This window comes from Stenella coeruleoalba (assembly GCF_951394435.1).
Source record: "Stenella coeruleoalba genome assembly, chromosome: 1".
Lineage (NCBI taxonomy): Eukaryota > Metazoa > Chordata > Mammalia > Artiodactyla > Delphinidae > Stenella > Stenella coeruleoalba.
This window is the reverse complement of record NC_137169.1, coordinates 31,860,428-31,873,971: the sequence shown is the minus strand read 5'-3', so window position 1 is coordinate 31,873,971 and position 13,544 is coordinate 31,860,428. Positions and strand designations below refer to the sequence as shown.

General features: G+C 53.2%; 1 protein-coding gene across 1 annotated transcript; it reads left to right on the top strand.

Annotated features, from left to right (window-relative positions):
• The first annotated feature begins 567 nt into the window (after positions 1–567).
• HPCAL4 (hippocalcin like 4) lies at positions 568–12,632 on the top strand. Its single transcript, XM_079922651.1, has 4 exons — positions 568–697; positions 6,627–6,796; positions 6,901–7,116; positions 8,461–12,632. Exons 2-4 carry the CDS (start codon positions 6,635–6,637, stop codon positions 8,656–8,658), a joined length of 576 nt encoding a protein of 191 aa, XP_079778777.1. The 5' UTR covers positions 568–697; positions 6,627–6,634; the 3' UTR covers positions 8,659–12,632.
• The last annotated feature ends 912 nt before the right edge of the window (positions 12,633–13,544 follow it).

Here is a 13,544-nt window from a genome sequence, read left to right as displayed (position 1 = left end):
GTACTTTGCCATCCTCGCCCACCCGCCATGGCTTGAGGGGAGTGGATGTGTTGGGGGAGGGGATGATGCGAAGGCGTGGGCTGCTGACTACCTCATCTCTTCCCTCCCCAACTCAGCTCCTCGTTGCCCTCCTCCGATTTTGGGTGGGATATGGGGTGGGGGGGGACACATCTTGTGACTCATCCACTTTTCCATCCCCACCCCCGCTGGGGCCCAAGAAGGAAAGGCTTAGAGACTCAGCTTTGGCTTTTCCGTTTCCATAGCAACCATGCGGTTGTTTTTGCGAATCCAATTCAATTGTGGACACTTTTAACCTCAGACGATGGCTCGGGGTCTGAGCCTCAGGACGGGGTACAGATGGGGGTACAGCTCTCTGCTCTTTCCTCGCTACTCTGGGACGCTCAGGGCGGGCGGGCGGAGCGCTCTCCTGCAGCCGGGCCTCACTGGGCACCAGGTCCCCACCTGAAACCCCGCCTGCCACTCCGCCTCAGCCGACCCAATCAACGCCCAATCTGCCCGGGATGAGGCGGGGCTTATGCAAATCGTGTCGCCTCTGAGAGACACATAGTGATACAAGAGCTGGGAGGCGACTCGGGCGCGGACCTTGGGGAACCTGGCCGTCGGCCCGCGAGCCAGTCTCAGTCTCCGCGGCCCGCCGAGGCTCAGAGTCATCCAGCGACCCGGCGAACGGCCTCAGGTAACGTGGGCAGGGCCGGGTGGAGGCCCTTGTCCCTTCCCCCTCCACTCTTCATTCCCATTCCCTCGTCTCCTGCCCCCTCTGATTCATCTCCCTGACCCCTGGTTCCAGCATAGGCGGCAGCATGTGGAGGGCTCGCCCCTGGCCAGGGGACCCCCCCACTCCAGTCCACGCCCCACAAGTCCCAGGGAAGGAGGCAGAGTTGCCTCCTTACCCCCCGAGCAACCACAGCTCTGGCCCCCAATACACAGTCACACGCACACATACACGGGGGTGTGGTGTTGCCGGTGCTAGAGAGGAACCCATCACCCTTCCTCCTTTGCAGGTGGGTAGTCCGCTCAGCCCCATGGCAACCTCCCACCTCCACAGATAGCCCCTACCCACACCCTACCCGGCCCCACCGGCAGCTCACTGCACTTCACATCGTAATGTCCCTGCCCCAAAAGACAGCCTCCACCTCCAAAGAGAGCCCACTCCCACTTCACACTGTCCCCTCAGACTGTCCCCACCTCCACCCCTCAAGGTGACAGAGCTCACAGCATACCTGGGGGTGGGAAGAGGCTCACCACCCGGTTCTCCTCCTTGTGACCCTCTCTCAACAGGCCCCCCTGCCCATGGTCTCAGTGCAAGGCAGAGGCCCCATGTTTGGCCTCTTTCACCTGGCTTCAAGATAAATCAGGGACACCATTCCCCAGCAGACCATCCATACCTGTCAGTCACCACTGCCAAGGTCCCAACCTCCTCCGTTCCCCTGACTTCTCACGGCCAAAGCACCAAGTTTTCTCATTCCACCTCTCAAATATCTTTCTAATTCGTACCCTCTCTGGCCTTGTTGCTCCCAGCCACTCCCTCTCTCCTATCTTCCTGTGTCTCATCCGTGTGGACTGTATTGCTCCTTCCCTAAGGCAGCCTGAACCTGGAGGGCAGAAGAGCTGGGTTCAAATCTTGCCTTTGCCTCAGTTGCTGTTTGACTTTGGCCAAGTCACTTCCCTCTCTGATCCTTCGTGAGATGGGGAACAGGGGCAGGGTGGGCAGGACAGAGAGTGGACTTGATGAGATGATATTGGACAGCCTTCCAACACTGACGCACTCTGGTTCTGTGGTTGATTATGAGAGAACAGGACCCTTTCTCTCTTACCCTGAACCATTAGGACATTTCAGAGAGGAGGCTTTAGTCGTCACCAAAAGGACATTGCTTCTTACCCAGGCCTGGGTACGGGCCAACCCCTTCCCACATACTCTCCAGGCCCAGGCTCCTCCTCAGCAGTTCGGAGTCCCTCCTAGACCATCAGCCCACATGGCATGGGCAGCTCCAAGGTGGAGGTGCTCAACAGGGCCCACCTTTTGTTTATCATTCCCTGTGTCTCACTAATAAGGAGAGGGAGAAGACCTGGCTTTTGCTGCCATGGCCACTGCTTGGAGAAGAGCAAAGGGAGGAGAGGAAAGAGAAAAATCTCCTGACCAGGGAGCTGTTGTCACCATGGCAACAGTCTCAGCACCAGCTCCTCTGAAGCTGGGTGAGGGTGTGGGATTATTGCCTCCCTCAGCCCCTCCCACCCTCCCTGCCATCTCCGCATTTGGAGCCCACAACCCTGGGTCCTGCGCTCTGAAACAAGCCTCTGAGCCCAGAAGGGCAGCGGCTTTGTGTATGGGGCAGTGCCAGCTCCTTCACAGCTGGAGGGCAGCTCTCAAGAGGAGCCCTCCCACATGCAGCCAGGCCACAGCTCCAACAGAACATGCCCCCAGTGGGTTCTGGCCTTCGCCTTTCTGCTGATGGGTTCTACTTGACTTTGGGTGAACTCTTCCTTTCCTAGGGTCTGGGTTCCATTGTCTCTAAGTGGGAACAATGGCAGGAGAACACAGATAAACAAAACAGCCTGACGCCATTCCAAGGAGAAAGAAGGGGGTTCTGCCCTTTGATATAATCCACAAAGGGACATTCACCGAACATCTCAGTGTTCCAGATGTGGCCTTTAGGTCTCTGCAGAGCAGTTCTGTGTTGCCACAGAGGGCAGAGTGGCAACCTGTGTGGGGCAGCTACAAGAGGGCAAGTAGGAACAAGGGGAGAAGTACTTTCCTCACTGTCCAAGCTGCTCCCAAACAGACTGGGTTATATCGGGAGGGAATAAGCTCTTTGCCATGGAGCAAAAGTCCTGGAGAACTTTTTCTGGCTCAGACGAGAGTGTAACGCAAAAATCTCTCGCAAGTCAGGCTCCATTGTGGAATTCTAGAGCAGCAGGTGAGGGTCAGAGAGCTCTGAAGTCTACGCACCTGTGGGGCTCAACTCCATGGGCTCACAGGTTCTCCTCATGCCCAGAATGCCAAGTTCACGCTGCTGACTGTCAACTCTCCAGGCTGGGAGAGGCTGATCATAAGGAAGTGGGCTTCAGTCAGGCCTGAAGGCTGATTATAGCTGCATCCACCCCGAAGAGAAGAGAGGATATTAAGGAAGATGGAAACAGCTAAGCAATAGTTGAAGTGGGTTCTGGCTGTGAGAAGACTAACTTGAAAGTATGCAATTGTGAGGGGAGCAGTGGGAGGTGAGGCAAGACAGGTGGACACACCTTGACACCAGATTCTAGCGGATTCTGGAGTTTCAGGAGCCCCTGGGCATGGCCACCCCTAGTCTATATTGTACTTCTGGGCAAAACTAGAAAAGACATTCTCGTGGAACAGAGGAATGAGAAGGAAACGCACCCCCTCCGAGGCAGTTGAGCCCACAAGATGGCTTGGCAAGCAGTGCACCAGCTGGGTTTCAGCCCCCTTGGCTGTGCCCCTGGCCCTGACTATGTGGGGAGAGAGGACATGGTGAAGGTTCCAGGAACATTTCAAAAGAAGTAACAATAGGACTTGGTAGCAAGTTGAACCTAGGGAAAAGGGAGAGGGGAAACTAAGGGTAACTATGATCACATTTCCCCACTGGGATGAGGGAGGGAAGGAAGGAAGGGCAATGGAGAGAGAAGGACCATCACGGGTTGAGGGTGAGTCTGGTTGTAGACGTGCTGAGTCAGAGGCGCTGGTGCGCCACCCCAAAGGGTCGGTATTTCTTGGGTATCAGATACTGTGGCCTGGAGCCACCAAGATGGTCCCACTGAGGCCAAGGGGGAGATCAGAGCTATGGTTTTCCTGGAAGGCAGGTAGGAGTCTGTACTAGACAAGAGTAGCCATGATCTGGAGAGGGTGGTCCAGGCAGGTGGCATGGATTCAGCCTGGGTGTAACTCAGCCAGTTTTCTCCTCTCTCTGGGTTCCAGTTTTCACTAAAATGAGGGGATGATCTTAAAGGGCATCACCAGCTTTGGCCTGCTGACCTAAGAGCACTAGAAGGAATGAAGAGAGATGAAGGAGGAGTCATAGTCCTTGGTGGGCCTGGGATCAAATGGGCACTGAGAACAGGTATGGCCCCAGGAGACAGAAAATGGTAGGAAGGCAGCGCAGGGAAGGCGGAGAAAAGGGGCAGGAAGTGAGAGTCACACAGATGCCATCTCACACACACACACGCGCACACACACACACACGTGTGCACTCTGGCAGATTTGCAGTCTCATACGCTGATGTGCTCCCACCCACTCCCAGCCCTTTACGCAGACACTCAGGCACATCCCACAGGAGCAGAGGGAGAGGCTCTGCCTTCCCCGTCAGGTGCTTCCACCCCTGGGTTCTTGAGCTTTCTTGACTATACCCCGAGCCCTCAGTGTGCTTTGGGCTGGAGGAGGGGGCAGCTGAGGATGGAGCCTGCCTCCTCCTGCCCATGCGTGTTCCACATGTACCCTTGACTCTGGCCCCAGGGCAGCCGTTTTGGACCCCACAGTTCTAGGTTCCTGAAGATGTCACACCTCCACCTCCCCGCCTTCTTCTGGGAGCATATAGGAGTCCTCATTCTCTGGGGTTGGTAAGTGGGAGAGGATGTTGCTACCCTTACTGCTCCTTGATCTGCCTCATGGCCCAGTAGAGGACTCTGAGGCCCAGAGCTATCCTGTAACTCACTGAGGTCACATAGCAAGGGAAGGGGCATGGACATGACCCATCTCATATCTAGTTACCTAGGGCACTCCCAGCAGTAAGGACTAGAAGCCACACTGGCAGGCACTGGGCTGTGGAAGTAGAATTCCTTCTGCCAGCCTGAGGGCTTCCTTTTCCGGAGTGTCTTCATGACAAGCTACCCTGCAGTTGGAGTCTGGCACCCCTCCAAAGAGACTCCAGGCAGGTCAAATTCACCTCCCAGGCCATGTCCTGGGAAACTGGGGCTCTAGTGGGACATTCCTGAATGTCCACTCAGCCTTCTGGGTCTGGTGGGGGCCTCACTCTAGCCAGGCTTCATGGGAGGGCCTGTACCTTCCTCTGCAAAAAATGCCTTGGGCACAGGCTACTTGAGGGGCTCATGTTCGCACTGGGGACTGACTCTTCATTCTCCCCAAACCTGTTTCTCAGCAACACCACCTCTATCTATTCAGCCCCAGATTTGAGCATTGGCCGCAATTCCTCTGTCCCTCTCACCCCCGCATCCAGTCAGTCCCCAAGTCCTGCTAAGGCCCCCTCCTAACATCTCTCAGTCCATCCACATCCCTCCACCACCCCTACCCTAGTGTCATTGTCTCTCACCTGAACTCTGCAGCAGGACCTCTCTGCTCTCCCTCCTTCCCGCACCCAGGTCATCTTGCACACTGTAGCCAAAGGAAAAATCCTAAAACACATTCCTTCTCTCTGGGTCCCCAGCACCATGTCGTAAGCAATCTATAAGTGTTTGTGGAACGAATGTGGTCCTCTTAACACTTGCTTTAAAACCCCAGGAGCTTCTGTTCCCCACGGGTAAAGGCCAAACTCCTTGGCATGGATTGAAGGCCCTTTACAGTCAGCTGTCTACCTCTTTGACCCAATTATGAGTTAGTGAAGGTTGGCTCATGTCGACTTTATCCCCATCACTGGCACAGGGCCTAGCACACAGTCAACCTCAATAAATGCTCAGGGAATTGGGCTTCCCTGATGGCGCAGTGGTTGAGAGTCTGCCTGCCAAGGCAGGGGACACGGATTCGTGCCCCGGTCCGGGAAGATCCCACATGCCGCCGAGCGGCTAGGCCCGTGAGCCATGGCCGCTGAGCTTGCGCGTCTGGAGCCTGTGCTCCGCAACGGGAGAGGCCACAACAGTGAGAGGTCCGCGTACCACAAAAAAAAAATGCTCAGGGAATGAATGAACGAATGAAAAGGAGAAGGCAATCAGCGTCATCAGTGCTACCAGCTAGGACTTCTATTTGTACAGAGGAAGGAGGGAGAGAAGTTTCTTGCTGGAGTGGCCTGGAAGGCCTTGAGGAAGAACTTGGGAGACATGCAGGGGGAGCATGTGAGGAACCTGCCTGGCAGGAGAGGAGCCTGCAGAGGTGGGTAGGGGCTGAGTGCGGAAAGCTCTGAATAGCAAGGGGAGGATTAAGACTCTCTTCTACGGGTGTAGGGAGCTATGGAAGGTGTAAAGAGGAGAGGAGAGGATGAAGATTGTAGCATGCAGACTGGTCAGTGAGAAGGAAGAGTGCTGAGACCTGGAAGGCTAGAGATCCTGGTTTCCAGGGGAGGAACCCTGCTGTGAGGAGAGGGGCGGGGCCTTCTGTAGACAGAGGAGGCCCTGTAATGAGGGGAAGCCCCCAGCCCAGTTGTGTGTAGGGGAAGGGGTGGGGGGGGAGGTAGGAGCTCCTATGGGAAGAGGTGTGGTGAAAGGACACAGCCCAGCTGTAGGAGTTGGGGGTTGTCCAGGGTGGTGGTGAGAGGAGGGGGACCCACCCTGCTATGGAAGGAGGGGTCCTGACTGTGGGGATGGGGAGTTTATTATGGGAGGGCGCTGTGGTGGAGAAAGGGAGCCTTGTCCTACAGAGACCTGGGGGAAGGCTGCTGAGGTGAGGGCCTTGCCCTGGGCCAAACTGAGGGAGCTCCCTGTCCCCTCAGGCCCTGCCATGGGGAAGACCAACAGCAAGCTGGCCCCAGAGGTGCTGGACGACCTGGTTCAAAACACCGAGTTCAGTGAGCAGGAGCTGAAGCAGTGGTACAAGGGCTTCCTGAGGGACTGCCCCAGCGGCATCCTCAACCTGGAGGAGTTCCAGCAGCTCTACATCAAGGTAGGCGGAGCCAGGCACCCCGGGGGGCGGGCCGGCGGGCGGGGGCGGGGCCAGGCACTCTGCGAGGCTGTTGCAGTGCCGCAACTCCAGTGTCCCCGTCTCAGTTCTTCCCCTACGGCGACGCCTCCAAGTTTGCGCAGCACGCTTTCCGCACCTTCGACAAGAACGGCGACGGCACCATCGACTTCCGGGAGTTCATCTGCGCCCTTTCGGTCACCTCCCGCGGCACCTTCGAGCAGAAACTCAACTGGGCCTTTGAGATGTACGACCTGGACGGTGACGGGCGCATCACGCGCCTCGAGATGCTGGAGATCATCGAGGTGCGCTGGGGCGGATCCCAGAGACCGGGGTGTGCTGGGGTGACGCGCTACCTATCTTCGCTGAGGGGGCCCTTCTCTGGCACCGCCCTCTCCAGCCACCCTCCACTCAGGCCTCGGGAGCCACCTCGGGACACCCCACCACTCCCCTCCTCCCTCCTCCCAGGATCCAGTGGGTAGCATTGGTTGGGCGCTCAGTGTGGGACAGGTCTTGTGCTATAGTGCTTTACCCAACAACTCCAGGGGGTAGGTACTGTTAGAAATCCCATTTTACAGATGAGGAGATGAATCAAATGGCAGTTCATGATTCCAGTCTAAGGAGTCTGACTCCAGAGTCTAAGTTCTTAACTCATTATTATTTCAACAAATGTATACTCAGTGCCTGCCACGTGCCAGGCACTGTTCAAAGTTCTTGGTTTCATGGGACATTCCTTCTAGTGAGAAAATTTAACGACAACAAAACTTGTGCTGTGTCAGGCAGTAAGTGTTATGAAGAAGGTAAGTAAAGCAAAGTGAGGGGAGAGAGCGATGGAGGAAAAGCAATTTTGTGTAAGGTGAAAGGTGAGCAGCGACCTGGATAAGGTGAGGGAGCTAACCATGTAGGTGTCTGGGGGAAGAGTGACCTGTGCATGGGGGAAGAGTGAACAATAAATGCAAAGACCCTGAGGTTAGACTGTGTTTTCAGTGTTCAAGGAGTGGCCAGGAGGCCAGGGTGGTGGGAGAGAAGTCAGCAAGGGGACAGTGGTAGGAAGGGGGTCAGATAGGTAGCCAGGAGTCCATCTCTTAGCATCATAGTCTGGGGTAGAGACTTGACTTTCTTCTGAGTGAGATGGGAGGCCCTTAAGGGCTCTCTCCATTCTCTGTGTGGACTAGGGGGTGGGAGGGCAGCAGAAGTAGGGAGACCAGTTTGGAGACTTCCACTGTAGGCCGGTCAGGAGGGGATGGAGGCAACAACCATGGAGCAATGGAGGTAGCAGGCAGTGGCTGGTTATTGGACCTATTACAAAATTAAGGCTGACAAGATTTGCTGAGACATTGGATATGGGTGTGAGAAAAGGAGAGTCGAGAATGGCATCAAGGTTTTTGGTCTGAACATCTAGAAGAATGAATTTGCTGTTCACTGAGACAGGGCATGCTGGGGCCCGAGCAGGTTGGAGGTGAAGAGTTGGGTAGTAGACATGTTTGGTGTGAGATGCTCATTAAACCTCCAGTCTCAATGACCATTTGTCACCTTCCAGTATCCTCACATCTCCCAGTGTTCTCCACGCCCACCCCCAGGCCCTTTCGTTCACCCCCAACCCTCCCTTCCCATTGTGAGTGTTCACACCTCCCTCCTTGCCCCACCAGGCTATCTACAAGATGGTGGGCACCGTGATCATGATGCGCATGAACCAGGATGGGCTCACGCCCCAGCAGCGTGTGGACAAGATCTTCAAGAAGATGGACCAGGATAAGGACGACCAGATTACACTGGAGGAGTTCAAGGAGGCGGCCAAGAGTGACCCGTCTATTGTGCTGCTGCTGCAGTGTGACATGCAGAAGTAGAGGCTGGTGAGGGGCAGGGCCCCTGGCCAGGAGGGGCGTGGCCACCTCCCAACCCAGTGACCTCTGGTTGGCCCTTCCCCAGGGGGAGGGGGACTCCAGCCTCACTCTCTGGCCTACCCACCCCTCTGCCCAAGTCCTTGCTCCCCTCAATCAAGATCCTTGAGGGACCACCTAACTCTGGAATAGAGACAGATCCTCAGGTATCCTGTGGTCTAGCCCCAGCCCCAGTCTTGGCCCAGAATCAACATCCACTGGGCATAGGGGAGTTGGTTTTTGCATCAAGGTGCAGGGTGAAGGAGGGGGGCTGGGTTCTGCTTTGAAATTCTGTTCTTCCTGGGATTGTGCTTTATAGGATGTGGTCCCACAGACCCCGGTTAAAGGGCCAAATTGGGTCTGTCCTTTGCTGAGGACCCAGATCCCTTAAAGGTGGTCTGTGTCCTGCCCCCACGACTCTACCTGGCCCCTCTGGCCCCAGCCTTTGGAGTGTTCATTCAGTCCTTTCTTCAGCTAACATTTATTGAGCACCTGTTCAGCGCCAGGCACCTCTAGGTGCTAAGGCTATGGCAGTTTACAAGACTCATTCTGTGCCCTCCGGCAGCTCGTAGGGTAGTTAGTGGTCAGGGTCTCAGACAGGGATGTTGAGCACAGGTGAGCAGAGGGTGCGGTGAGGCTGGTTAGTTTGAGAGGAACTATTAAATCTTTCTGCTCAGCTCCACACAGAGCTGCAGAAGGATGAAATGAAAAGTGTTTGGAAGTCTAGGAACCATGTCAGGGGGAATTTTAAGAAAAATTGAAATTTATGTAATACTTATATTTTTAGGACCCTTTAAAAGAGCTAAAATCACTTTATTAGTTGAGGATATTAAAACATACTTTATATTACTTGGTTTCTTGTAAAATGATTAAATGAATACAGAAAATGCTAATTTTCAGGGGGAAAAAAGAACTGAGAAAAAAGAGAGACAATATCACCCAACTTACCAGATGACACTTTTTCTTATCAGGCTAAGTCCTGAGCTGTCACAGTCAGCAGTTTCTGCTGCTTCCTTTTTAATGATCTTTTTCAATTCAGTGAGCACGTCTCTGTTGTGCACTTATTCTGGTTAGGTGCTGACTTCAGAAACAGAGAACACAAGGTTTGCCAAGAGTGAGACAAGTGTAGTTCCCACATCTGGATTTGGTCTAGTTTAAGAACGGGCTTATTCTTTCACCGCTACAGAAGCAGACGGAGCTAGAAGACGAGGACCAGCCGGCCGCTGTTTTGGCTGCCAGGCTGCATGTATGGACCAAATGCCTAAAAATGTGCTGGGCATGCTCCATTGAAAGGCTTTTTCTAACCCCAAATCCTAAGTCCACCAGGTAGTTCATCATCTTCCAAGTGCACTGGCTTTGCTTTCCAATGTCTGCTTTCCAATTTTGGATCCATGAGCTATACAGCTGCATGCTTTGAATGCCAGAAAATTAATCTTGCTTCTTCATCAAGTCTTTCACTTTACTTTCTCCTGTGCTTGTAATCAGAAATTAACTTCAATGTGCAGTGACAGTGGATTTTCTCTTGAACTGCTGGTGAAAATAGTCTAGTACACAGGTGCTGTCAGCCCAGGGTGGGAGCTGGGAATGATTGCTGGGTTGGGGGGCGTGGGGTTGTATCTTCAGGAAAGAGATGCAGCATACCTCTTACTTTTGAGTGCTCACCTGTCCTCCCTCTCTGCAGGTGGAAACTCTTGGGGATGCTGACCTGTGGTCTCAAATTCTATTAGACTTTCCTTCTTGCTGCCCTTAGGGGTGGCAAGTCTGCTGGGTTGCCACCCTCTTTTTATCCTGCCAATGACCAGCCACATGGTAAGACTGGGGAATTCACATCCTTGGGCAGTAAGCAGCAAGTTTTTATCCAGTAATGTCTCAAGGGATGTTTCATTGCTCTCAGGAGCTGGCCATTAAGTGTGTCTTGTGCAGTCAGTCAACACCAGAGGTACATAGGGACTCAACAGCCCAGCTCAGCTGAGACTTCCAATAGAAGGCTTTTACAAAGTGGGGTTCCTGTCCCCCCAACGTTGACTCTAACCTAACTCACAATCACACAGAACTTCATGGCTTTCGAAGGCTTGCATGGACCCCTCTCATTCTATCCTCACAACCTAGGGAAATAGGAATTTTCATTCCATTTCTCCAGATGTGGAAACTGAGGCACAGAGTAGAGTTCCCTGTGCAAGATCACAGTCAGGAGGTGGCACAGTGCCGAGACTCGAACCCAGGGCTCCACAAGGGTTTCTTCCCTTCAGAGTGTCTTCCCTGCTCATTCCTCTGACTCTGAGTTGCACAGAGATTGACTGTAGGACAAGCTAAGTTGGTTTTGGTCTTTTACAAGCTTCCTGCTAAGAAGTTTCTGAGGCTGTGGTCTTCCATAAAGAAATAGGAGCTTGATTGAAGTCCCCACATTATCAAGGGTCTTATTTTCTGTTTCTGGGCAGCTCTGCTAACAGGTCAGTGCTGTCCTAGGAGACCTCTGACTCAACCCAGAAAGCATCTTTCACTGTCTTTATTATCCTCTTCCCTGAGAGAACTGTTTTGTTTTTTCCTAGATGGTGGGCAAGTCCTACCCATGACGGCATGTTTGATCACTCCAAGCTTCTGGACATATACCCATGGGTGATATTTGATGGTCAGGCCAAAGATTCTCAGACATCTCAGCAGTGTGAACACATAATGCCAGGCTGGGAGCTGGGACCACCATCTTGCTGATGGGAAGGGCCACAGGCGGGCCAGACCTTGCTCCCACTTGCTCCTGGATGTCCCCAGGGACTGTGTGCTTAGGAATTCCTGTGGTAGAGCACCGGCCCTGCCTTGAGAAGAGAGGCAGGCCTCCGATCCCTGCCCCAGCTAAGAGGGACTTGCCACAGAGCACCGGGTTAGCAGAGACTGAAATATGACTCGCCTAGACACAAAACTATACAGACAGTTAAAATGCTGAAATATCCAAACTTTCTTTTGAAGTTCTGTCTCTTCTTGCAGCAACTCTGTGAATTACAAGGTCCCCAAATCTGCCTTCTAACTGTATTCTGTCTTTATTCATCCTTTTGGGCTAATTGAAGGGGGACCCTTATTTCTTATCTCTAAAAGTCACCACCAAGGGCAACTTCAGATTGCCACTCTAGTCTTCTGAGCTGTACTCAAGATTATATGACTTACGTTTAAATCAGAAGTTAAGGAACAGGAAGCCCATAAGCAAAGGCATTGAATCTTTTCCTGATAATGGCAGAGTCCCTAGAGGTAGAAATTCATCCTGCTGCAAAGAGAGAGAAGGAGGAGAGGGGAGAGAAGGGAAAGAGAGAGAAGAAGAGAAGAAGCTGGGCAGGGTAGAAAGCTGACACTAAATATTTTTACACAAAAATTTACTAAAGCAACAAATATTTCCTGAAGATCCACCCTGGTGAGGCTTTGTGCTGACTTTAGAGATCACTGTGGGGGCATGAATACATTTCTTACATATTTTATTCATCCGTTTTGAAAAAAAAATAATTCAAATATGCAATTGAAAAGTCTCAGAAAAATATGGAATTTTTTTCCTGAACTTTTCAGCGTTTTCTTTTACCTTTGCCAGAGTGTTGGGGGCAGGACTGGACCTCCAGGGTGTATGGCCCTTCCTGCTTTGGTGGAGGCTGCAGGAGGGTGGAGGCCTGGAGAAGCAACGGGGGCTGGGTGGCAGAAGGGGGGCCTCCCAACTCCTTCTCCAGCGTGGCCCCCTGTCCCCTTCAGATGTGCTGCTCCAGGCTGTGCCTGCAGTGAATGTCCTCAGTGTTCAACCCTGTGCTGTGTGGTGTATTTTTTTTTTTTTTTTCACTGACAGTGAATAAAAGGTGTGACCGTACCGAGAGCTCCTTCTCTTCCCTAAGCTGAGATAGGGCTGGGGTGAGAGGAAACGGGGAGAAGAGGCCTGAGGGAGCTCACACAGTGGGGGAACCTCAGCATCCTCCTTGGGGCTGAGGTCCTTGTTCTAGGTTACGTGGAACAGAGACCCACGCGAGCTAGTTCAAAGAAAGGGGTGAGCATATTACAAGGGACCCTAGAGATGGAAATTCAAGAATGTCTGGGCCTCAGGAGAACTGGGACTGTCAATGGGGCCTCTGTCCTCTCACCTCTGGGCCTGCGGGTTCTCATCCCTTTGGCAGCATTCACATCTGTGCTCTCTTCTTTAATTTCTCTTCAGACATCCATGGTTTCCCAGCACAAAGTGGCTACATCTCCAACTCTGTATCCAGACTCACCAGCAACTGACAATTCCCTTCTGTGTCTCTTAATCCAGTTCTCAAGAGAAAGAATCTGATTCGCTTTTGGTAGGAGCCCGTGGTCCATTCATCGATGGCCAGACCAGAACTGATTTGCGGGGTCTGTGGGCAGAGCAGTTCCCCCATAAGGGAGCTAGTGGCAGGAGACCTTGGACTCAGTTTCTCCTTGTGTCCAGTGGAAGGCATGGTGAGAGCCCAAATGAGTAGATAGTGGGCAGCGGGGAGAGAGGCTGAGAGCCAGGATTACCAGTAGTCCGTCTGGGGCTCTTTGCACGAATTAGGAAAAGGTGCCCCTTTGAGTGTAACAGTCCCATGAGCATTCAGCTCGGCCAGTGGATGACACCTTTGGGCTAATGAGAAAAATATACCCCTTTTCTTAACAAATACAGCCTTGTCATGCCACGATGCACAGCTTGGCAAGTGGCAGCCAGCCTGGATCTCAGCCTCTATCTGCCCTGGTCAAGGGTATTGTGTGCTGCAGACACTGTTCCACCATCCACAAGAGCCCAGAGCCCTGACACACCCTACACTGACCCAAATGTGGTGGGGTGAGGATGGGAATTAGTGGTGAAGTGTTTTTCTCAGAGCGCCCCCCTGAAG

Coding starts and splice junctions, on each gene's coding strand:
- HPCAL4 (XM_079922651.1), top strand. CDS start 6,635: ATGGGGAAGACCAACAGCAAGCTGGCCCCAGAGGTGCTGGACGACCTG. Junction 6,797..6,900: donor TCCAGCAGCTCTACATCAAG/GTAGGCGGAGCC, acceptor TCCCCGTCTCAG/TTCTTCCCCTACGGCGACGC. Junction 7,117..8,460: donor AGATGCTGGAGATCATCGAG/GTGCGCTGGGGC, acceptor TTGCCCCACCAG/GCTATCTACAAGATGGTGGG.